Here is a 23,149-nt window from a genome sequence, read left to right on the forward strand (position 1 = left end):
AGAAGTGCCTTGAGCACTTCAGTCAATTTTGCAGAAATGTGAGCAAGTGGGAGAAAGAATTATGAAAGAGAAACCGCTTTGGAATCAATATCTTAAAGAGGATAGACACTAAAGTCAGGTCACTATTGCGAGTCTCATCATCTGTATAAACAAAGTGGACAAAGATATTTTGCTTCAGCATCACAAGAAACAGTTTGATTATAGAGCAGAATTGTCACAAAACAGAAGACTATAGAGTATTAGACTAGGTTTTTTCAAGGGGACATGAGACAGAAAATTATTCTAAGACAGAAAGAAGCAACTTGCCTTAAGATTCATTTACATGTATTAGACAGTTTGTAGCCGTGTCAGTAACATTTACAGAGAAATCAAAACTAATTTTCAGCAGTATGTTGGAATTGCTCAGAGTATATGTATTCAAACAAGTGACTATCAGTTGCTGCAATTTACCTACTTGTTTGGATAAATTTAAAATTGTTGTGGTTTTCTGTGACTGTTCGGAAATCACTACATTTTCCACTAAACACTACTCGTGGGTTCAAGAGTGATTAAAAGGAGTTCAACTTGATGCTGCACATGAATGACATAATATATCACTCGATGACAGTTCTTCTTTGGTTAATAAGACAAACACTAGCAAAGCCAATAGATCTCGCCTATGCTAGATCAATTTTTTAGGCAATGTTGTACAGCAACACGGCTGCTATGCAGCATGGTTAAAAGTACAAAAAACTAAAATCACTATGACACGGTAAGCACTTTTTTTTGGTTACCCATGTTGCACAGCATCCACGCTGCCTTTCACAAGGTCAAAAAAAAAAATGTACCAAGTCAATATATCTCACATAGGCGAGAACTATTGGCTTTGCCTAACCTTATGAAAAAAGTGCTAATATGGGGCTAGTACTGGCTGCATCACAGCACTTTTTTCTGGTGGAAGTGGCAGGCAACAACACCGGGAGGTGTGGGCAGGGCAAGCAACAATTGTGTGTGTGTGTGGGTGGTTGTGCAATGGGTCAAGCATCAAACGCGGGGGGACAACAACATGGGATGGGCACGGCAAAGTAATGATGCGGAGCAGGACAGGGCAAGCAGGAAAGATGGCCTGTTGCAAACGCATGCACTTTAAAGAGTGCTAGAACTTAAAAAATGAAACACTAGATGCAGACTAGAAGTTGTGCTTTGTCCGTTCTACACAGAATGGATAAACACAGGAAGAATCTGGTATAACCAACATGCACTGACAAATGAGAAGCAGCGAAAAGAGAAAGACTATGAAGCCAACCAATGGTAAGTAATGGGCGAGCTCCAAGGCCCTTGTACTTAAACCAAATATTGCACAAGCGACAGGGCATGCAGGGTCTTGGGCAAGACCTAAACAATGTATAAAGAAGCACCCATTTCATGGACATTGTGCACGCTCCTCTTATGACAGAACTCATTTCAACCACATTGTTTCTGAATTTCCATAATGTATTGTTTCTTTCCTTTAACTTAAGGACCCAAAGGAGTACAATTTCAGGCTCCCTGCTTCCATACGTTCAGGCTGTAGATAGTGCTCTTGACTCACTTTGTGCTAGACAAACAATGGTCTCATGTAGTAAAAAATATTTCTTTCTTTTTATGGAAGGCAGGTTAAGAGGAGTAGCGGAGGGTGGGCTGTAATACCAGCGAGCACTGGGTGCACTATTGACAGCTACATGAAATATGATGAGAGCAGAGTCAGTGGGCCACCATCTTAAGGGAGGCAACAGATACAACAATTAATATAGCATAACAGACATCTGAAGCGCGACGATCCTGTACTGAAAATGCAAACAACTTTGATCCTTTACTGAAAATGCAAACAACTTATGTGTATGGTTACGTTAATTTTAATGAATGTAGTATAATGCTGCCATCTTGTGTAAAGCGATACAAAAGGGGATGATGGACGGAGCGTTTGAGCAAATCAAACACTCACCCCCAGTCAACTGATCTGGGTTTAATCTATCACCATTCTTTAGCTCACTGCCACCCCAGTTCAGACATGGCCATATGCAAATCAGTCTGACCCTGTGCCATCTTGTGTAAGGCAGAAGCAGACTGTAGCAGTCGGAAAAATGCAAATTAGATGTTGTTTGTTTCTAAGCTGTGCATGCTATTTAAGTCAACACACAGCTAAAGTTACGGCAATTAACAAGCACACAGGGCCAGGGAGATGGAGGAATGTGCCTGGTCTTTTTTGCGGAGGAAGTGTATAGTGCTCTTGGGGAGGGCTAAACACCAGAAGAGGCATGAAATATGCATGCCCTTGACAAATGGGGGAAACGAAAAATGGAGCAACGATAGTGCCAGCAAATGGGAAGCCTATGGGCGGGCTGTAAGCTAGCAAAGCAGATACTACATGTCTCTTCAAAACCGCGCATACGCACCATCTAGAGCCAAGACCTAAAAATAGGTATTGAAATGCAGACAGTGCTAGAAGCACAGAAGAAACCAATGAAAGAGGAGGTAAAGCGGGTTGCAAGAGGGGCACAACATGCTGGACAGGCTAAAACCAATAAAGCCAGCAAATAGAGAGCAAGCATATGTGCGTGACATAACACAGAGCCATTGGTAAGCAATCGGCAGAATGTATTCCCAAGTAAGCATTCAGCCTGTTCCCAATGTCTTCTCAACTAGACAGCTGCGCCTTGTGAAAGGCTTTAACCTAAGAATGAATTCCTTGTCTACTTTCTTCCAAGTAGTCAAGAACTAAAAATTAGTTTAAAAACATTCAAAAAAAGAACGCCCAGAAAAATATGTGGTCTTAAATTCTTATGTCAAACTGATTAAACTTGTGTGCGAACAAACTCATTTACTTTCCACAACAGCGTTTTTAACAGATTGGGGCCCAGTATTACCAATGTAGAGAAGATGACTGCATAAGCCCTAAAACAGGTCTTGAGCCCTGAAAAACAGATAAAACAGTCACTTTCACACCCTACGAAGCTCAATTATAGTGAGAAACAGACAGATTACCAGAGCAGGCATGAAGTTCTCCTTTGCCACATTTGAGTAAATCTGGTCAAACAGCCTGGTCTTGGGTAGTTTACTGAAGGTCAGCAGGTCCTGGGTCTGTCGTAGGCTCAATGAGAGGGTGTTCCAGGTCTTGGTGGCGAGGTGGGAGAAGGAGTTCCCGCCGGTGGTTATTCTTCGGATGCGAGGGACGGTGGCGAGTGCGAGGTCGGCGGAGCTGGCTGTTGGGAATGTAGAAGGAAAGTGGCCTGTTGAGGTAGGCTGGGCCGGTCTTGTGGAGTGCCTTGTGTGCGTGGATGAGGAGCTTGAAGGATATCCTCTGGTTGACGGGGAGCCAGTGCAGGTTTCTCAGGTGGGGGGTGATGTGGCGTGGTACGTCGAGGATCAGTCGTGGAGATACGTTTTGGATGTGTTGCAGTCGTTTGATGAGCTTGGTCGGGCTCCTACGTAGAGGGCATTTCCGTAATCGAGTCTGCTGCCGACGAGGGCCTGGGTGACTGTTTTCCTTGTATCTGTTGGGATCCACCTGTAGATCTTGCGGAGAGTGTTGAAGCAGGAGGAGGAGACAGCGTTGACTTGCTTGGTCATGGAGAGCGTTGAGTTGAGGATTACCAGGTTGCGTGCGTGGTGGGTGGATGTCTGGCTGCTTTCTTAATACTAATTTTTCCAGGAAGGCAGTACAAGCAAGCACAATTTTTAGCGATGCAGAATGCATAACTACTAAAAGCTTTCAAGAAAGCAGCGCAAATGAAGGAGGACTTGTGTAGACAACTTGTTTACAGTAGGCAAAGTAACAATCTTGATTGGGAATCCATGCAACAATGCTGGAGATCGTTCCTATGTACGTGAACCATATCAGCCATCTTAGGAACAGCAAGACTGTAAGATGATTAGCACTTGATAAAAGTTCTCTTATTTGAAGCCTTCTAAAAGATTCAGTTTCCTAAAGGAAAGAACTACAGTGCTAATATTTGATGTGGTAGGCAAAACACAATGTATGCAGCCCTGGACACCATTATTCTGTAGTTCAAAGTATTTCCAAAGTAGCAGAGTGGATGATATAATCAAAACACACTCGTTTGTTTTAATATCCTTTGAAAGCTTGTGGCTCAAAATAAGTTGGTGGGGCTATGGTGATAGCAAAATGCGGCAGGAGGGCACACCAGATAGGTTGGGTAAGTAAGAGAGTTGAACAAGAAGACTTAGGGGCATATTTACAAGGGATTAATCACCTCTTTTTTGGCTTAAAAAGTCAAAAAAGCAGAGATAAAAATATCACCCTATTTACAAGAGGGTGCTAACATGCATGTTAGCACCCTTTTGCACTACACCTACCTTTGCATCTCTAATGAGATGCAAAGTGGGCGTTCCTGACATACACTACATGTCAGGACATCAATAGTGTGGCTTTGCGCTATCAGCAAGGATGCTCTAGCATTTTAGCAGACGTTAGTTTTTGGAGAAAACTGCTGTTTTCTCCAAAAACTAACGTCTGCTAAATTCTTGACTTAGCCACCCCTAACATGGGGTGGTATTGTGCTGATCCGACCCTGTGGGTCGTATCACCAAGGTTATCGCCCTTTTGCAGGGAACATCGCTGGAAAACCAGCGATGTTCCCTGCAAAAGGGAGATAACCTCGCTATCTCTGGAATTTTTATCGCCCTGGAGTAACGCGTTGTTAATTATGCGCTACTAGGGCGATAAAAAGCAGATGCCCTGAGAAAATCTAATTATCGCTAAGCACGGCCAGCGATAATTATCCCTGGCCGTTGTTAATATGCCCCTTAGTACCTCAATCACAGCGCTAGAAGCAGACGGACACCAATTAAGCTGAATCAAGCTATGCTTGGGCCATGCTCCCCTGAAAGAAACTGAAGTGACACTTAACCTGCACTGGCCAATCAGGAGGAAGCAAAGAAGAGGGGCACTGAAGCCAACAAATGGTATGCAAAGGGCAGGCTCCAAGCCCATTTCTGAAAACAATAGTCTTGCAAGCGACAGTGCCTGCGCTGTCACAGGCTCACCCTAAAAAAGTAATCGCCTGAATATGAGCAGTGGAATTAAAGGGGCATATTATCAAGGGGTTTTATCTCCGCTTTTTTGGCTTTAAAAGCCAAGAAAGCGGAGATAAAATTATCTCCCTATTACCAAGCTGTCGCTAACACCAGTTAGCGACAGCTAATAGGAGATAGCGACCATCATGGGCCCCACTTTGCATGTCAGTGATATTTATCACTAATGACATGCAAAGTGGGCGTGCCAAGATGTTAGCGACTGGAAACAGTCGCTAACATCGCTATCTCCTATTACCAACTTTTGGAGATATTCGCGCTAAGCGCGAATATCTCCAAAAGCTAACACCTGCCCTGAGCAGTTCTTAGCCATGTTATCCAATGGGAGGTGGATAACATGGCTAAGAGCATTTGCTCGATAATGCATGAATATCGCTGACTTTTCAGCGATATTCATGCATTGCGGCCGTTTTTTATCGCATTTGCGATAAACCTTGCTAATAGCAAGGTTTATCTGCGATAAAAATCGCCGATTTGCGGCGATAATTTTTGTCTCTAAACAAGTTAGAGACAAAAATTATCGCTAGTTGTTGGTAATATGCCCCAAAGTTCCCCAATCAAAAGGACGGTAAAGAAACCGCTCTGGAAGGAACAATCCCACGAAAAGGAAGTAAAGCTATCGAATAAGAAGCAGGAAATTATATTAACAATCAAGCCAATCAAAAGTAAACAATGGGGAGGGCCACAGCCCGTTGTACGCTCTGGCACTATCCACAATAAGTAGCTTGTTGATTATCCACCAAAGACATCTGGTATGCAATCCATAGCTAATTTATTCTGACAAGGGACCTGTGGTTTCTCCTGGGAGTCGGCTGGATCTCAACGGCCTCGAGTAGACCACCAAAGGCTGGCATGCATAAACATTCCCAGCCTAAAACATTCTGGCTTGGCTTAAATATGTATCTTTCGACAACAAATGAAGGTATTGGCCAGGGTGTAGGTAGGTATACGTTCCCAGCCCGTGTGCCTTATACAAAAGCCAAATAAAATATAGCCTTATAAATGCTTGGTAAAATGCTTCCTATACAAACGTAATAACAACACAACTCAAACGCGACTGTCCCAAAACATCCCACGTGGGTATGTTTAGCAAATTACTGTCACTTGGATACAGTCTAAGGCAGCCCATGGTTTCCTTTTGCAAATGAATACTATCTACTCAGATAACACAAGGACACGACGTTCAGAATTCCCGATTACATAATGTGAAATGCCGGGTATGGACATGTTGCATCCAGGAGAAATGGTGGTCACTCTACTCATGGGTATTTCATGGCGTTAAACAGCAGGGTGATGCTAATCTCACCTGGTTTCTAACACCACGTTGGGCGGTTGCCATGAATCTGGTGGGATACCCGCCATGGATCCACAACGAGCAGAATAACACAGAGAAAACCACCGCCGGTACCGTAACACCGGTTGGCGCTAAAACCGCAAGAGAAACGCGTACAGGGCGCAGGAACAGCTCCTGTACGTTTAGTTACGCCTCTCTTGCGTGCCAAGCCTCGGTTTGAAACGATTCACAGAGTCGAAACAACTTTTAACCTGTCACCAGCAGTAAAATGCTACTGTTGACCGGGAAGTGTGTGGCTAAAATAAAACACTGCCCGGTTAGGCCAAGCCCAGAAGACGGCCGTCGAAGAACAGACATCAGAACGTCATTTGAACCGAAAGGGAAATATTGTTACTCTAAAAAGGCCGTGCTGATTTCTTTTTTAAAGAGCCAAATAAACAAAAGGAGGCGGGGTAGAGTGACGAAGTGTATTTGACATAGAAGATAGACTAATAAAGCAAGCGAGTTCGAGCTATATACGTTTCGCCATTTAGAGACTGCAACATTTTCACGTTCAGTTATATAAAAGGTAGAGGTATGGTGCTGCTAGAAAAAAAACGACCAACAGATATTGTTTCGGTGCAAATTGTGTTAAGGAGTACACATGATGTAAACATCACTCATAGAATATTGTATTGTGTATATTGAGTTTGCATGACGTTAAAACGCAAGGCTATGGCGCGTTACCACAAAAAATAAAACGCAACGTTGTTACATGTTTGCAAACGTACCGCCTTTCCTTGCTAGCTGCCGGGGTTTGCTAGAGAGCGCATAGCCATCTCATGCTTCCGACGTCATCGAGTGAGCCGTTGCGCGCCCTGGATTTGAAATGGTTTTGGACTGGCGACTGTGATTGAAACGGAACCGAAGATAGGTGGATGAGTGCAGCAGGTACGCGAGGCAGGGGGCAACGGGAAAGTACACGGGAGGGAGGGGCCGGCCAGTGTCCCGGTTAGAACTCTCAACGGGGCTTAGCATTTAGCTGCCTCCTTACCCCTCTAATTTCTCAAAGTACTCTAACTTTTCATTGGGCTGTTATAGGGGCGAGCAGTCAATTTATTTATGCAATTTTATATAACGCGATCTTTACGTAAAAGTGTTAGCGCGCTTTAGAATAGAGCTAAAATTTTACAAAAAGATCAAAGATTACACCAATCCTAAATATACCGTTCAGGATATGAACAGGTACCATTTTTAGGACCGCATTATACTGTTTTGAGGTAGTGATCCAATGGACAGCTCTAGTTGGAAAGGGGAGTCCCAGTGTTAAGTCAACCACAAGAGACTTACCTTATCAGAAATGAAATAATACATAACTTAACACCACCAGTAGGAGGGGTCCTTCTTCGTAGGATTCTTCCCTGCAACTGTCACAGGCGCTAACACTGAGCTCCATTGCAGAACGGTAGCTTGCGCCGTGATAGCAAATCACTTAAAGTTACAACGCAACACATTCCCTCCCTTTAAATATTACAACCTGTGGAGTTTGGAAAGATAGGCGCAAACGCTATATTTAAATTACGTTTCTTTATTGAGCCCGGAGCGCCGGGAGAAAGTGCGCTCTTACAGCGGTCGGCGCCGATCAAACAATATGGCCGCCTTCCGCTTCCTCTGACTCCGCTTCCCTTTCCAGTGACGGGGAAACTAGACCGTCACCACATATCTCCCCCCTTTATGCAATAACAACATTTAAACAACAGTGTTCTTACTTCCAGTCCATTTCATAGTCTTTGAACTTCTCTGGTACCTTTACCGCTCTCCCAACTCTGGTTCTCATTACTTCGGTTTTACCTTCCTCTCCCGATCCTCTTCTGTCTACACTTCTTCTTGCTCTCTCATGTTCTCTGTCACTTGCCTCCTCCTTGCTTTCCGCTTTGCTCCCGCTTCTCATCTCTTCGCTCGCCTTTCCTTCTCTTTCGCCATCTTCCACTTGCCGCTCTCCTTCTTCTACATCCTCGTTGTCTCCTCCGCCACGTTCTCTACCACCTTCATCGTCTACTTGCTGTGTTCCTTCTTCTGTTTCGTTACCCCAATCCAAGATCTTGCTGCATTTAGCCATTCTGTCCTGTGACCATACTTTTCCGTCACTGAGCAGGGCAGACCGGGTGTAGGGCTCCAGCACCTGCAATGGTGGTGAAAATTTGCTTTCTCCCTTCTTCTTGAGGATGGCCAGTTTTACTCTCACCCAATCTCCGTTTTCCAGTTCTGCACCCTGAACATTGCGTTTCTTGTTAAAGTGCGCTGTGTATACTTCTTGCGCTTTCTCCAAATTCCTTCTGACAACGGCAGGTGACCACTTACTTTGCACCACCAACTTCCTCCATGCCATGTTGTCCTTCGTAAAGGCGTCTCTTCCTCTCAACACCTTAAATGGGCTGTACCCCGTGCTTCCCGGAGTGATGCGATAGGCCCAGATCATTTTCTCCAATTCCTTCTCCCAGTCCATGCCATCGTTTATGGCCGCCTGAATGGTGCCCATGATCACCCGATTGAACCTTTCCACTTGACCGTTCCCGGCGGGATGGTAGATGGGCGTGTGCTTTACCTCTATGCCGTTCCTGGTTGTGAACGCGGTCCATTTCGCAGAGGTGAACTGCGGCCCATTATCACACGTGATAATTTTAGGGATGCCTTCTCTGACGAACGTGGTACGCAGGAAGCGTATTACTGCCTCCGTGTCCACATTTTCCAGTATCTCCACCTCAGGCCACTTGGAATATGTGTCTATTAGAACTACAGCGTACTTCTGTGTTCCTTCTTTGTTGAGGACAGGGCCCATGATGTCCACCGAAACCATCTCCCATGGTCCATCCGGTACTGGGAACTTTCCTAGAGGTGGTCTTAACATGCTCTGTGACTTGTCGGCCTTGGCGCATGACTCGCATTTTCGCACATGTCTCTCTTATCTGGGCATCAATGGCTGGCCACCAATATGCTTGTCTGGCCAACGCTTTTGTCTTGGTGATTCCCTGATGGCCCTCATGTAATAAATTCATCAGGTGCTCCAGTATGCCTTGTGGAGGAATCACTTTGTCGCCTCTGAGCAAGAAAATGGGGTTCTCAGCTAACGATAGTTCGTCCCTTACTTCCCAGAATTTCCTCAGTTCCTCCTTGAGGTGTCTTTTCTCTGGCCACCCGTGGACCACATATCCTTTGATGGCCTCCAGATCGACGTCTTCTCGGTACGCTTCTTCCCACTCCTGGGCGCTGATCACTTCCTCTGTATCCTGAATGGTGGCTACTACATAACCTTCCCATCTTTGTTTTCCCTTGTTATCCGCTGCTTCCATCGCCGCTGCCCTGCTCAGGAAGTCAGCTACTTTGTTCAGTGGTCCAGGAATGTGTTCCACTTCGTATACAAAGTCCAAAAGTCTAAGAGTCATCTTAGCAATTCTTGGTGTTGCGTGAGCATGGCCGCTTGAAGTCAATACTCGGACCAAAGGTTTGTGGTCCGTTCGGACCAAGAATTTCGCTCCCCACAGATACTGTCTGAATCGCTCCATCGCCCAAACCACTGCCAGCATCTCCTTCTCCACCACACTGAACTTCTCCTCATTGGGTGCAAGCGACCTTGAGGCGAAGCTGACCGTCGATACTTCTCCGTTGTCCGACTTCTGCATAAGTACCGCTCCTAGGCCCCGATCACTGGCGTCTGTGGTGAGGATAGATTCTGCGCTGGGGTCAAACCCCTTGAGGGGTATGGCCGTGCTCATTTCTCCTTTCAGTGCTTCAAACTCCGATTGTTCCTCATGACCCCACACAAACTTGTTTTTCTCCTTCAGGAGTTGGCACAAGAGATGCGTTTTCGTGGCGAAGTGTGGAATGAATTTACTGTAATATTCGGCCATTCCGAGAAACGACCGAACATCCTCCTTTTTGGTTGGGGTTGGAGCGTCTTGAATCGATTTCATGTTAGCCACTTTCGGTAGTATCCCGTTTTCGCTCACTTCATGCCCTAAGTACGTGACAGACGTCACTCCGAACTTGCATTTTGTCCATTCGGCCGTCAGGCCATTGTCCTGCAGTGTCCGTAGTACTATGTGGAGTGTCTCGTTGTGATCTTGTTTAGTTCTGCCCATCACCATGATGTCGTCTTGAAAAAACTGCACGTTCTCTACTCCTTTCAGTAACTTGTGCATCAGCTTCTGGAAGACAGCCGCTGCGGATGCTAGCCCGAATGGCATTCTCACAAATTCATAGCAACCAAACGGCGTGATAAAGGATGTGAGATGGCTGCACGATGAGTGTAGTTTTACTTGGTGGTAGGCTGACGACAAGTCAATCGTGGAAAACCACTTGATGTCTTTTGTTCTCGCTAGCATCTCGTTGATTCGTGGTAGGGGAAATTTGTCGATCACAATGTTCAGGGGTGGGGAATTCCTATCTCCCGACGCCCGAGACATCTAGATTTCTTAGGAGGGCAAGAGGTTTTAATTAGCATTTTGTCCAAAGGACAAGTAGACAGTTTAATGGTGCTGGGGCCCGCACTTTAATTTCCCCTGAGCAGAACAACAGAGATAAAGCAGAGCTCAAAGTTGCAGCCAGCTCCATAAGCTTGTGTGCCCCCCAGGCCCGCCCCTGTTCCTTTTATTTTCTTTGAGCATGAGACAAACATCGTGCTTCTGCAGCTCCAGAACACTCGCAGCACTGTCATGTAAGAGGCTGCCTTATCTGCCTCTTGGCCCCTTGCTCTGACTTGAACTCTATGACCCCTGCGTTTTATTCTCTGCTCCACTCTTGAACCTCATACGGCCCCAAGAGCAGTGCTTTCCCTTCTCATGCACCTCGTGCCCCCCCTTCTTTCCACTTTGCCTTTCCTGTACACTTTGTTTCACCCGGTGCCTAAACCTGCTAAAACCGGCCTCTCTGACAGCCCGGACCTGCTCCCCTTGGCCTCTCGTTTTCCGAGTCATTCAGGGCTTACATTAAAGCTCATAAGTTTCTCCATGAGGCTTTCATGCAGTCCTAAGGCCACCCCCATTTCTGTCCTTGCACTAGGCCTCTCATCTCACTTTGTGCATACACCAGGGGCATTTTTTAACACACTGCCATAGCAACTACAGCAGCTGTGGAGTTCTTGATGGGCCTCTTCAGTTTGCAGGTCTGCACACAAAGGCCCATAATGAATTTGAAAGGGGTGGGTGGATGAGTGATAGGGTGGATGAATAGATGCATGGATGAATGAGTGAAAGGGTGGATGGATAGAATGCATGGAAGAATAAGTGAGAGGGTGGATGTATAGATGCATGGATGAAGAAGTGAAAGGGTGGATGGGTAGATGCATGTATGAATGAGTGAAAGGTTGGATGGATAGGTGCATGGATGAATGGGTGGAGTGAAAGGGTGGATGGATAGATGCATGAATGAATGAGTGAAATGATGGATGTAAGGAAGGATGGGTGAAAGAATGGATGGGCAAAGGTGAAAGGATGGATGGCTGAGTGGATGGATGGGGTGAAAGTGGATGGATGGGGTGAAAGTGGATGGATGAGTGACAGGATGGATGGCTGAATGAAAGGGGGATTAATGGGTGAGAGATAGAGTAGACGAATGGATGGATGGCTGGGTGGGTGGGTAGGTGGCTGGCTGGGTGGGTGGGTAGGTGGCTAGCTGGGTGGAAGGGTGGATGGATGGGTGGATAGTTGAGTGTAAAGGTGGATGGAGGGATTAGTGAAAGGGTGGATGGAGGGATTAGTGAAAGGGTGGATGGATATATGAGCGAAATGGAAGATGGATGGGGTAAAAGGGTGGATGGATGAGCTAAAGCATAAATGGAGGAAGTGAAAGGGTGGAAGGATATACGAGTGAAAAGGAGGATGGATGTATGAGCAAAAGGATGGATGGAGGGATGAGTGAAAGGGTGGATGAATATGAGCGAAAAGGAGGATGTGTGGGGTGAAAGGATGGATGGATGAGCAAAAGGATGGATGAGTGAAAGGAAGGCGGGATGGATGAGTTTGATAGATAGGTTTGGAGATGGAAGGATAGGTATGAACAGGGGCTTCGTGAACACCCCACTTTAGCAGCTACTGTAGAGGTGGAGCTCTTGATGGGCCTCTTCTGTCTGCAGCTCGACAGACAAGGGCTCATAATTAATGTGAAAGGGTGGATGTGAGTGAAAGGATGGATGAATGTGTGGGTGAAAGGATGAGTGAGTGTAAGTGTTGCTGGCTAAATGCATGGATGAATGAGTGACAGGGATGGTTGAGTGACGGGGATAGTAGATGGACAAAGGATGTTATAATGAAGGAAAAGCTGAATGGATGGATGGGTTACAGGGTGTATGGATTAGGGAGCGAAAGGATGGATGAGTGTAAAGGATAAATGGATGAGTGGAAGGATGGCTTGATGGATTGGTAGAAGGTTGGGTGGATGGATGAGTGAAAGGGTGGATGGATGAGTGAAAGGATGGATAAGTGAAAGGATGGATGGATAGATGGATGGAGGGAAAGGGTGACTGTATGGATGAGCGAAAGGATGGACAGATGGCTGAAATGGTTAGGTTTGGAGATGGATGGGTGGGTTTGGATATTGATGAGCGGATGGACTGACAAATCAACAGATGGAGGAACATATTGGTGAAAGGCTAATGGATGAAAGAATGAATGGATGACCATGTAAAGATGAAATGCTATATATCAGTGGGTGAAAGGATGAATGGATGGATGCTTAGATGGAAGAGACAGAGCAATTCTAGAGAGGACTCCAGTGACTCTTTTCACTTGCTTGGTGGCATAAGAGCTTTGGGTCAAAGTGGGGGGGTATTTCAATTTTCTGGTTACTCACTTGGCCTGCACTATGCTCCTTTCTCTACCTGGGGATTATCAGGTAGGTGTGGTGCTGTTCGCCAGCACGTTCTTACTAGACAGCCAGTATTTGGTCTCATAAAGGCCTCATTGCCATAGAAATTCCTGGTACTGAACAAAACTACTTTGTAAAAGAGCAGAATGGTGTCACACACAATGAAGCCAGCCGATAGATAGGATGAGAAAGCATTTAAATAAAAACAAAAAGTCTTGGTTACCTCAGATTGAATTAGGGGCTCAAATGTTAAAGAAAGTCACTAAAGTGCACCCAGGATATATGTCCTTATATTAATGCAGATTTACGTTTTTCATGAATTCACATGAATTTCCTTAAGTAGGCCAGGAAACCGTAATTCTAGAAAATATTTGCGAATTGCATTTTAGCATGAGCAAAGATGAATGTACCCCAGTGGAAATCTGAGTGTTTACAAGTCAACTTTTTCTCGAACCACATTTTCCCAGCCCTGGAAGAAACTTTACTTCTGCTGTTGTCAGGGGTAGTAAATTTCCAACCTTTCTCTGTATGGGAAAAGATTAGAGAAAAGCTAGTGAAAACCCCCAAAAGTCAAATCCTTTTATAGTATTAGCCTGACATGAACCAGAGAGGCTACTATCAGAGCTCTTCTATATTGAGATGGCTGCTATTATTTTACGGCGCACTATGTGGCACCAAAGGGACAAGTGGATTTTGTTACAGGACAAGTAGATTTATGAAGCTACTTGTCCCTTGGACAAGTACATATTTCATTAAATTCCACACCCCTGAATGTTTTTATTCAGTTCTCTCAAGTCGACACACAGCCGCACCTTGCCATTGGGCTTCTGGGCCACCACTAGCGGGGATAGCCATTCGGCACTCTCTATAGCTCTGATGACCCCTTCTATCTCCAGTCTGTCCAATTCGGATTGTACCGCTTCCCTACTGCGGAAGGGAATGTTTCTCACCTTGTGCACCACTGGTTTCACTCCCTCCTTTAGCTTTATGAGGTGTTTGTACTTCGCTAGTTCTCCAATTTGTCCGTTGAATACTTTGGGGTACGCTCTCTGCCATGACTCCACGTCATCTTTCCTTTCCATGTCCATTAGTAGTATCTTCTCAATGCCCCCAGGGTTGAGTTGTATTCCCAACGCTCCTTGGTCCTTCCAACTCAACACTGAGGGGCCCTTCTCAGCGATGTATAGCTTGCATTGTGCATGGCGACCACGGAACTCGAACAGGAGGGGGCAATACCCCAACATGGGAATTCTTTGTCCTGTATATGTGACTGGCCTCAAATCCATCGGGTGCAGCGTCTCCTTCATCTTGGTGGCGAACTTTTCTTCCCACACTTGTCGTTGCACGATGGAGATGGGTGCTCCACTGTCTGCGATCATCTCCAGGGGTATCCCACCAATGTGAATATCCAGTCTGGGTTTGTCTGTTCCTTCCTCTTCCATTTCCAGCACCTGGACATCGATGTACAAGAACTCTACCTGGTCATCTGCGTCTTCTTGGTCGTCTGTCTCCTCACTTAGTTCCTGGTTTACATATCTGACTACTGCTCCTTTGGTCTTGCGGCGGCACACCTTCTCATAGTGCCCGAACACGCTGCAAAACGAGCATTTTGCCCTGAACGCCGGGCACGCTTTGTCATTTCCCATGTGCGTGGTACTGCCACACCTGTAGCAGCTCGGCTTACTTCCTTTACTTGATCTGTTGTCTGTTTGAGCGTAGTTGTTGCTGTTGGACCTCCTTCTATCTTGATTCCTCTGCGGTTCTCTCTGCCGCGGCCGATCATTTCTCGCCTGCGTCATGATCTTGCATACCGTCTGTGCTCCACTTGCTTTTTTCTTGGCCGCTTGTGCGCAACGCTTTGACATTTCCGCCTTTTTGACCATGGCCCATATCTCTTTGAGAGGAGCATCTCCGTTCACTCAAAGTTTTTCTTGGACATGGGAGCTGGTAGTGTGCATGATAATTTGGTCTCTAATTAGGTCGTCATGTAACCTGTCGAACTTGCACGTAAGGGCCAACCTTTGCAAGGCCACGACATACTCGTCCACTGTTTCTCCACTCCTTTGCTTCCTTTGAAAGAAATTGTATCTGTCTATTGCGACACAGACTACTGGTCTGTAATGCGCATCGAGATCCGCGATGGCGTGACTGAATACGTCCGTGTCGGTATCATCCCTCTCTCCTTTGACGATAGTGTCGTATATCCGGATTCCTTCAGGGCCCAAGTTGTGCAATAGTATCTTTTTCCTTCTCTTACTTGAAAATGGAGTGTCACCTTCTTCTTCCAGGACGTCCAGATAATTTAGGAAGTACCTCTTCCAGTCTTCCCATTTCATCTCCGGCTCCCCACTCTTCGTTAGAAACGGCACCAATTGGGTGAGGGACGAAGACTTGACCGCCATCTTGGATGCGCTTCTTTGCCGAGCTTGAACTGGGACTTTCTTACCCTGTGGGCTTCCCGGCGTGTGTTGCTCAGTGGTGTCTCCTTCGCTGAGGTCACTAGCGCTGTCTTCACCCCTTTGTCTGTTCGAGGGTCCAGGGAATACCCGTTGGGCGTCCCCCGTGGCTTGAGTCGTGGAGCTGGGTGCGTCCGTGCGCTGTTGCTGCTCCGCCAGGGTGCTTTGCTCAACTGACACTGCTGGGGAATGAATACTCCTTTGCAGGCTGTGAGTGGCCTCAGCTCGTTTCATATGCCCCTCAGCACTGGCTTAGAACAGTTGCATTGCCAAGTGCTTGTTTGTAGAATGTCCCACCGTCTCTTATTCCAGTAGCTCGCACGAGCAGAGCGACACCAGGGGACTCACTGTGCCTGGGTACGTCGTATGATGAACGGTGGGGCGCCACCTCGTTTCGCGCCCTTTGTGACGCGCAAATTGCTCCTCTGCCACGCTCCGGGCTGCAAGTGGTGCTGAGTGGACACCACGTGATCACTCTGCGGTCCGCCGTGTGTGCACGGATCACTTCGTAACCCTCGTCGCCATTGTGGAGTTTGGAAAGATAGGCGCAAACTCTATATTTAAATTACGTTTCTTTATTGAGCCCGGAGCGCCGGGAGAAAGTGCGCTCTTACAGCGGTCGGCGCCGATCAAACAATATGGCCGCCTTCCGCTTCCTCTGTCTCCGCTTCCCTTTCCGGTGACGGGGAAACTAGACCGTCACCACACAACCATACTAATATTAGACAGCATATCCATGACTGACCAGGAAAATTTAGAACACCTAACAAAATCAAGAAACTCTTCTAAAATAAAATACATATGTTCTCATAGTCTTATAAATTAACCTTTAAAAAAATTGGAGAAAGAAGGCTACTTCAACCATTTTCCCTCACTTACATAATCAGACATCCACACACGTAGCTTTTTCTCTTCTACTGGTACCTGCACGCCTTTATCCCTTAAATCTTCAGATTGAGAATTGCCATCTCTTTTCCAAAACGAGTTATCCACCATTGTTTCAGGACTCCAATTATTCTCCATTCCACCAGGAGTCTCTTCTTCTTCCCTCAACACTCCACCCAATTTCTTACTCACTCCATCAGGAACCTCCTTCCTATATACATTTCTTTCACTTTTAAGTACTGCAATACTTTTACGATTCCATACCTACCCATCACTAAGTCTTACAGCGTTTTTCAAAATCTGTCTCCCATTCAACGAACCTGAAAAATTGACTTTTACTCCTTCTCACGCCCATTTTTTAAAAAACTTTAACCAACATTTCTAAATCAATATCTGAACCTCCAGACACTGACCCTTTTTATCATCATTCCTTTGTATTTCTTATGGGTATCCTGAATAGTTTTCTAACAATTTCCAAATCAACCTTCTAAGAAGTAGACTTCATCAGCCATGCAGGATTACTTTTGGTTCTTGGAGCATGATCTCCCATAATTTCAAACTAAGAATATTTTGTCATGTCATTGGCAGTAACCTTATAGTTATACATCATACAGTCTTACGCATTTGTAACTCCCAATCTTCCCTATCACTCTGCCGTCTGCATAGCACCCTTAAGCACTCTATTGAACCTTTCAATCATGTCATTACCACTTGGTTTACAAAGAGAAGTGGTAAAGTTTTTGATTCCAACCCTTTTAAAATAATCCTTGACTTTGCCCAAAACAAATTGTTCACCGTTATCAGTGATGATGGTAACAGGTGATTGATCCTTCTAGCGTGAACACCCTATCAAAGAAACTCAAAACCGTGTCAGTGTCCTCTTTCTCCGGACCTTCACTTCAGGCCATCTTGATAAAACATCGATGATCGTGATGATTACTTGGATTGTGTACCAATAGGACTCATAATGTTCACAGCTACAGTAGTACTGTGGCATTATTGTAATGCGCAATTCAATGCTGTGCGTCCGGATTGGGGCGTCAACACGCCCCAGTGTTTGAAGTGCTGTCACTAGCACGTGATTCGGCAGTTCACGATACCGGGCTTAGCACGCAAAACAGGTGGAAACTAAAGTTATAAGGACTAACTGGAGAAAGAAGGAGTGCACTGTGTCATTTGTTTTTGATGATGCACAGCTACAGTATGCCATGGTTTTTTGTTAATGTAAGGTTCACTCATGTTGGGCCTCAAGGTTTTTCAAAACTTGTCAGCATTAGCACAACTTACACACTTCCTATCTTTTCAATAAAAATGTCAGTTTCTGCCCCACAATATCCTATTTTTTTTAACTGTTGGCTTTGTTCTTACTATCCCACAATGGCCTTCATGACCTTGCTTGGTAATTTTAATCCTCAAATCATACCATCCCCAGAGGTCAGCTGATTCCTAATCTCCCAAAGACTTCTCAGCTCAGACTTCAATGCTCCCTTCTTGGGCCAGTCACTCACCAAGTATACGAACACCTCTTGTAATAATTTATCTCCATTGTACTTTTTCATCCACAACTCTTTGTCAACCATGGGAATAACCTGATCATGTACTCATGCCCCACGATACTCCTCCCATTCAGCAGTCATATCCTCCTTAATTTGCAAAGGTATTCTGGACAAGAAATCCCTAGTTAAGTTATCCTTTTGTGGCACATTAGTTATTTTGTACATGAAATCTTGAAGTCTCATAGACATTTTTTCAATACGTGCAGGTTCTTTTATCATACCTTCTGTAGTAAGTAATCTGACCCAATGCTTGTGGTCACTTTTTAACAAACATTACTTTTCCCACACAAATGTTCTGTAATGCTCAAATGCCCACATGCAAGCTAGAGTTTCTCTCTCAGTAAAGAAGTATTAAACTTCAGAAGGTGTAGGAGCTCTTGAGGCATACACTATGACTTCTTTTCCCTTCTCCGTTACCTGAGACAACACAGCACCTATTCCCTTGCAACTAGCATTGGTGGTAAATACGCTCACTAGGTTGGGATCAAAACCACTCAAAGCTGCAACACTAGAAATGGCAGTTTTAATCTGTAAATTCCCTTTGACAGTCCTTGCTCCTCTATAATTTGCTCTTTTTCTTAACTAACTGGTGGATATTAAATGCTCTGGCTGAGAAATGTTGAACATATTTAAAGTATAACTCCATGAGACCAAGGAATGATCTCACATCATCCTTACAGATGCTGGTTCAAGTTAGATGGCCTCTACCAATTCAGGTTTGGGTTTTACACCATCCTTCCCGGTCACATGTCCGAAATAAGTAACTGACTCCACAGCACATTTGAACTTAGAAAACTCTACAGTCAATCCTTTTTCATTCTTCATTACAAATGGTATATGGATAGCCCAAATCTGCATACATTTGGATGCCTACTCCTCACATCGTCGTATCTCTAAGCTTTTTTTCTTTTAACTTTTTGGTTATCAATGTTTTAACACATTTGGGACACCATCACTATTTTTCACACCAAACTTACTTACACTTTCTTCCTGATAGCAGTCTTCCTCAATAGAATCCTCCTCCTCCAAACACTTTACCTTTTTCATTTCTCTCCTTCTTTACAAATCCTTAGGAAAATGTCCAAGAACACCACGATTGGGAGATTTTTGTTTTACAGTTGTACAATATTTGCTAAATGCAAGATGATACTTACTATTGCAACGGTAACATCTTAAACCTTCTCTATTTTTGTGAATATTTCAGGGTTTTTTCAGGATATGTAAAATCTAATTTTTGTTTACTAACTTTTTTTTCGGAGATGGTTTATTCGTAATTGTAATCACACATTAATTTTTTCTCTCTTTTACTTCTGTCTGTACCACCTTAGCACTCCTACTCAATACCTCTTCCTTCCTAACAATCACCAGGATGTCTTTCAAGCTAGCGTCTCCATTAACTCAGTCTTTCTTGAATTGCTGGGTCATTTACGTGCATCACTACCTAATCCCCAATTTAATCTTCCTGCGAATTTCCAAAATTACAATCTAAAGACAACAACCTAAGAGCTGCTACGTAATCATCAACAGTTTCACCCGAATTCTGTTTCCTTTTAAAAAATAATTTATCTTACAATACCTATGCATACCTTGTAAGAAAAATAACAGTCAAAATCAGCAGTAGTATTATCAAAAACACTCCCTCCACCCGAGCATCTCTGGTCACTTGTTCAAAAAACTTTAAACCCTCCAGACCAACGGAATGTAAGAATTATTTTCTGTGCTAATGACATTTTCCTTCTTCATCAACAGTTGCTATATCATTTAGGTAATAAGCTTTCCATTCTGGGCATTTCATACCGGCAGGTCAAGATGGTTACGATGGAGGCAATTAGACATTTTTTGCACTCATGTTGAGGACTAGTTCACTGAGCCAAAGTTAATCACAGCTTCCTTTCTTCAGCTCACACTTTAGATGGTATGAACATACTATAGATCTCTTTGAGAAAGCGAAGCAACAGTAAAACACAACAATCCCGTTGTGCATAACATTCTTAATAACTAATAAATAGTGCCAATTAAGTGCTTCCACTTAAATACCTCTTACTACCCCTGACAAGGCATTCAGGTGCTTTACGTCAAGTGAGTGTTGAAGTGCTTTATGGTCAATTGTAGGCTACTCCAGAACCCATCAAATAGTAGAGTTGTCAGATTAAATATTGATGTTAGGGTTTTGCTTTGTATGGCCAGAGGAAAGGACATAGCTGTAAAGTTTTCAGATTGCTTAGGTCTTTAAGTGGGCCATCCTGATACCTTAGTGGGCTGGCGACACTGCTTGCCTCAGCTAGCATCCTACACCAGAGCGCCTGGTGGCCCTCAGTTCATACCCTGTGACGTCCCTTCCCCACTCCCCCCTGCTGGACAGGGAATCAGAGGATTGAGGCGTTAAGGGAACATGTTCACCTCCACCAGCCTAGCATTGATGTCAAGCAGTGCTGTTTGTTTATTGTTCTGATATACGCATGCCTCCTGGGAAATGGCAGTGAGATATTGCTGGTGACTCTGGAAAAACATAAGGCTTCCTTTGCAAAAACCATTAAAGACGGTCAAGATGGGGCAAAATATGTTATTTGTGCTGCCCGTGATGCTACTTATTGTCTGGCATGGGCATTTGGCACCTATGTGGTGCTCTGTTCCATGAGTGGATGAGATCCACGTTTCTCAGGATGCGTACAGGCCTCCTCTATGCATATGCTTTTTGATGGCTTACATCTATTTGGTGACAAAGCTGATTCTGCCATAGTACACACTACGGAGATTAGGGCCGCCACACGCTCTGAGTCTTTCAATCTTTGCCAGACAGCTCTCTCAGTTCAGGAAATTCAGAGGCTACTCCAGGTGTTTGGGGTACAGGCAGCACCAGTCTCCCCAGTCCTTTTGTGGCCAGAGCTTATATTAGGCAGGCAGCGCATAGGTCATCCGGGGCATCAGTCCTCCCAGTAGCCCTCCCCTGTGGCAACCTCCTGCAAGCCTTCAGCTACTCACAACCACCTTGTTGGAGGCAGAATCCAGTGCTCTCTCCCAGGGTTGCGATCTGTCTCATCTGACAGATGGGTCCGCAAGATCGTTGAGCAGAGTTATGCCCTACCGTTTCTTTCTGCCTTATCACACCTTCCTCCCACACTAGACTAGCTCTCTGGGGAGCACCTGTCCATTCTAATGCAGTAGGGGCAAGCTTTACTCTCCAAAAGAGACATTGAGAAGGCTCTGGACTCTAGGCAAGATGGCGGCCACGCTGCTGGCCAAGTGAGCTGACTCTCCGTGCTCTCCTGACCAACACTCCAACGGCTTGAGGCGGCGAGATAACAGAAGAGAAAGAGTCGCTGTACCTGTGGTATGATCGCGAGCTAGTGGTTGTGATGTCTTGAGCGCCAGCACCTTCACGCTTGGCTTTTGGCAGTCCGCTTTTCCGTGCAGCGGTGGGTGCGACTCGGCGCTGTATGATAGTCCCGATAGCACCTAAAACTACTGGAAAGGGATCGAAGACCCAGAGCGCCCCGGCGGGCGCTGGAAGTCCTGGAAAAGCCACTATGGATGCAGAGACAGCCCAGTCAGCCACAGGGACAACATTTGGCTGTATGGGAACGGGAGAAACAGCAGATCTGGCTACAGGGCGAACGGGCAGAGGAGACACCTCTGCATGCGCCCCTCAAACAGTTTCTTCAATGTTCAAGGCACATAGTCAAAAAAATAAAGGTATTGAAGATACGCTTTCTGGAGATTAATCCTTAGCAAAACAAGTCACTCCCCATGTCTTACCGGCAGAAACATTGGAGCTACCAGATGAAGCGCTGATCCAAGGTATTTTGATCGCTGACAGGACAGAATTCAGCTATTTAACCCCAGATAACATTAGGGGGGGGCGACAAGGCAGGGTGAAGTACTTGACGGATCTAAAAACAAGTCTGAAACAAGTCATGTTGGTTTGGTCACGAATAATGAGCTAGGAACTGCTGGGATAAGAGTTGGAATGCAGGAACAATGCATTGTGGGTAATGTAGTCCTTCCAAGTGGCAGCCAGGGGAATGCTCTAAATGGATTAAGTTCAGATCCAACAGCAGAGAAACCTCTCTCCGATTCCCAAGACGAAGAAGTCGGCGCTGTGGGCCCTGTGAAGGAGGGGGATTCAGGGGACAAATTTTACTCTGTCTGACCCATCCATTTCTTCAGGGGACAAAAGCCTTAGATGGGACTGTGCTGAGGATGAGAGTGATACAAGCAGTATCCACTAGGGTGAGGGGGAGCTGGGGAAGAATCCTCTCCATATCTCTGCAACCTTCCGAAAAAAAGAACATGGCCCAGATAAGGCTTCCGATTTAGCTGGTTCAATGATTTGGGACTATTCTTTTTCCTCTCAATTGGCGGAAATGGTGTGAGCAAAGGAGCGACCGGTTTAGGAGCCTCAAGCTCAGATCAAGCCATGCCTATAGAAATAACTCTTTCTACTATTTACCAGAGCATCCTTGTCCATAGGGAGGAGACCCGTGTGGAAAGTTCACATACCAAAGGGGCATACCGGAAATTGCAGAACTCAATACGCAGGGTAGCTAAGACCTGCTCTGATTTTGCTACCAGAATCGGAGAAGCCGAAACTTCAATTTTCACATCGGAGGATGAATTAACAACACAACAGGACATTACTTACTCCTTGGAAGTCCAGAAAGCGGATACACTATGGAAACTGACTGACCTTTACAATCGGTCAAGCAGAAATAACCTCTGGATACTGGTTATCCCAGAAGGCACAGATGCTCGTCAGTTTGTCACAGAACTCTTTACTGAAGCATTTCCCGAATTGAAGCAATGGGACTGGAAAACTGAACTCCAGATAGCCCACCGGTTCTTGTTAAATTAACGTAAAAAGACTGGTCTGTCTGCTGAAAAGCCCTGTGCTATTCTTATTTGTCTTAACAACTTTCTGACTAGAGAGGTGCTGTATGATCTAGTTAGACCAGGCAGGAAAAGGGTAGGGAAAGGATGTGATTTTTTTGTGAGACCTGATTATTGCCCAGCAACAGTTGAGGAAAGATGGCAATCTCGCCAATTAA

The 23,149-nt window shown here is 45.2% G+C and overlaps 2 protein-coding genes across 2 annotated transcripts in view; one reads left to right on the forward strand and one right to left on the reverse strand.

Moving 5' to 3' along the window:
• PPIL1 (peptidylprolyl isomerase like 1) overlaps positions 1–6,810 on the reverse strand; it is a 30,652-nt gene extending 23,842 nt beyond the window's left edge. The window contains exon 1 of the mRNA XM_078644211.1: positions 6,380–6,810. Coding sequence (XP_078500337.1) covers positions 6,380–6,435 — 56 coding nt within the window. The 5' untranslated portion in view covers positions 6,436–6,810. The remainder of the gene's footprint in view (positions 1–6,379) is intronic.
• Positions 6,811–7,164: 354 nt separating this feature from the next.
• The window catches only part of PSRC1 (proline and serine rich coiled-coil 1), a 437,095-nt gene continuing 421,110 nt past the window's right edge, over positions 7,165–23,149 (forward strand). The window contains exon 1 of the mRNA XM_078644212.1: positions 7,165–7,297. Coding sequence (XP_078500338.1) covers positions 7,285–7,297 — 13 coding nt within the window. The 5' untranslated portion in view covers positions 7,165–7,284. The remainder of the gene's footprint in view (positions 7,298–23,149) is intronic.

The sequence above is a fragment of the Lissotriton helveticus genome, chromosome 5_1 (assembly GCF_964261635.1).
Source record: "Lissotriton helveticus chromosome 5_1, aLisHel1.1, whole genome shotgun sequence".
NCBI lineage: Eukaryota > Metazoa > Chordata > Amphibia > Caudata > Salamandridae > Lissotriton > Lissotriton helveticus.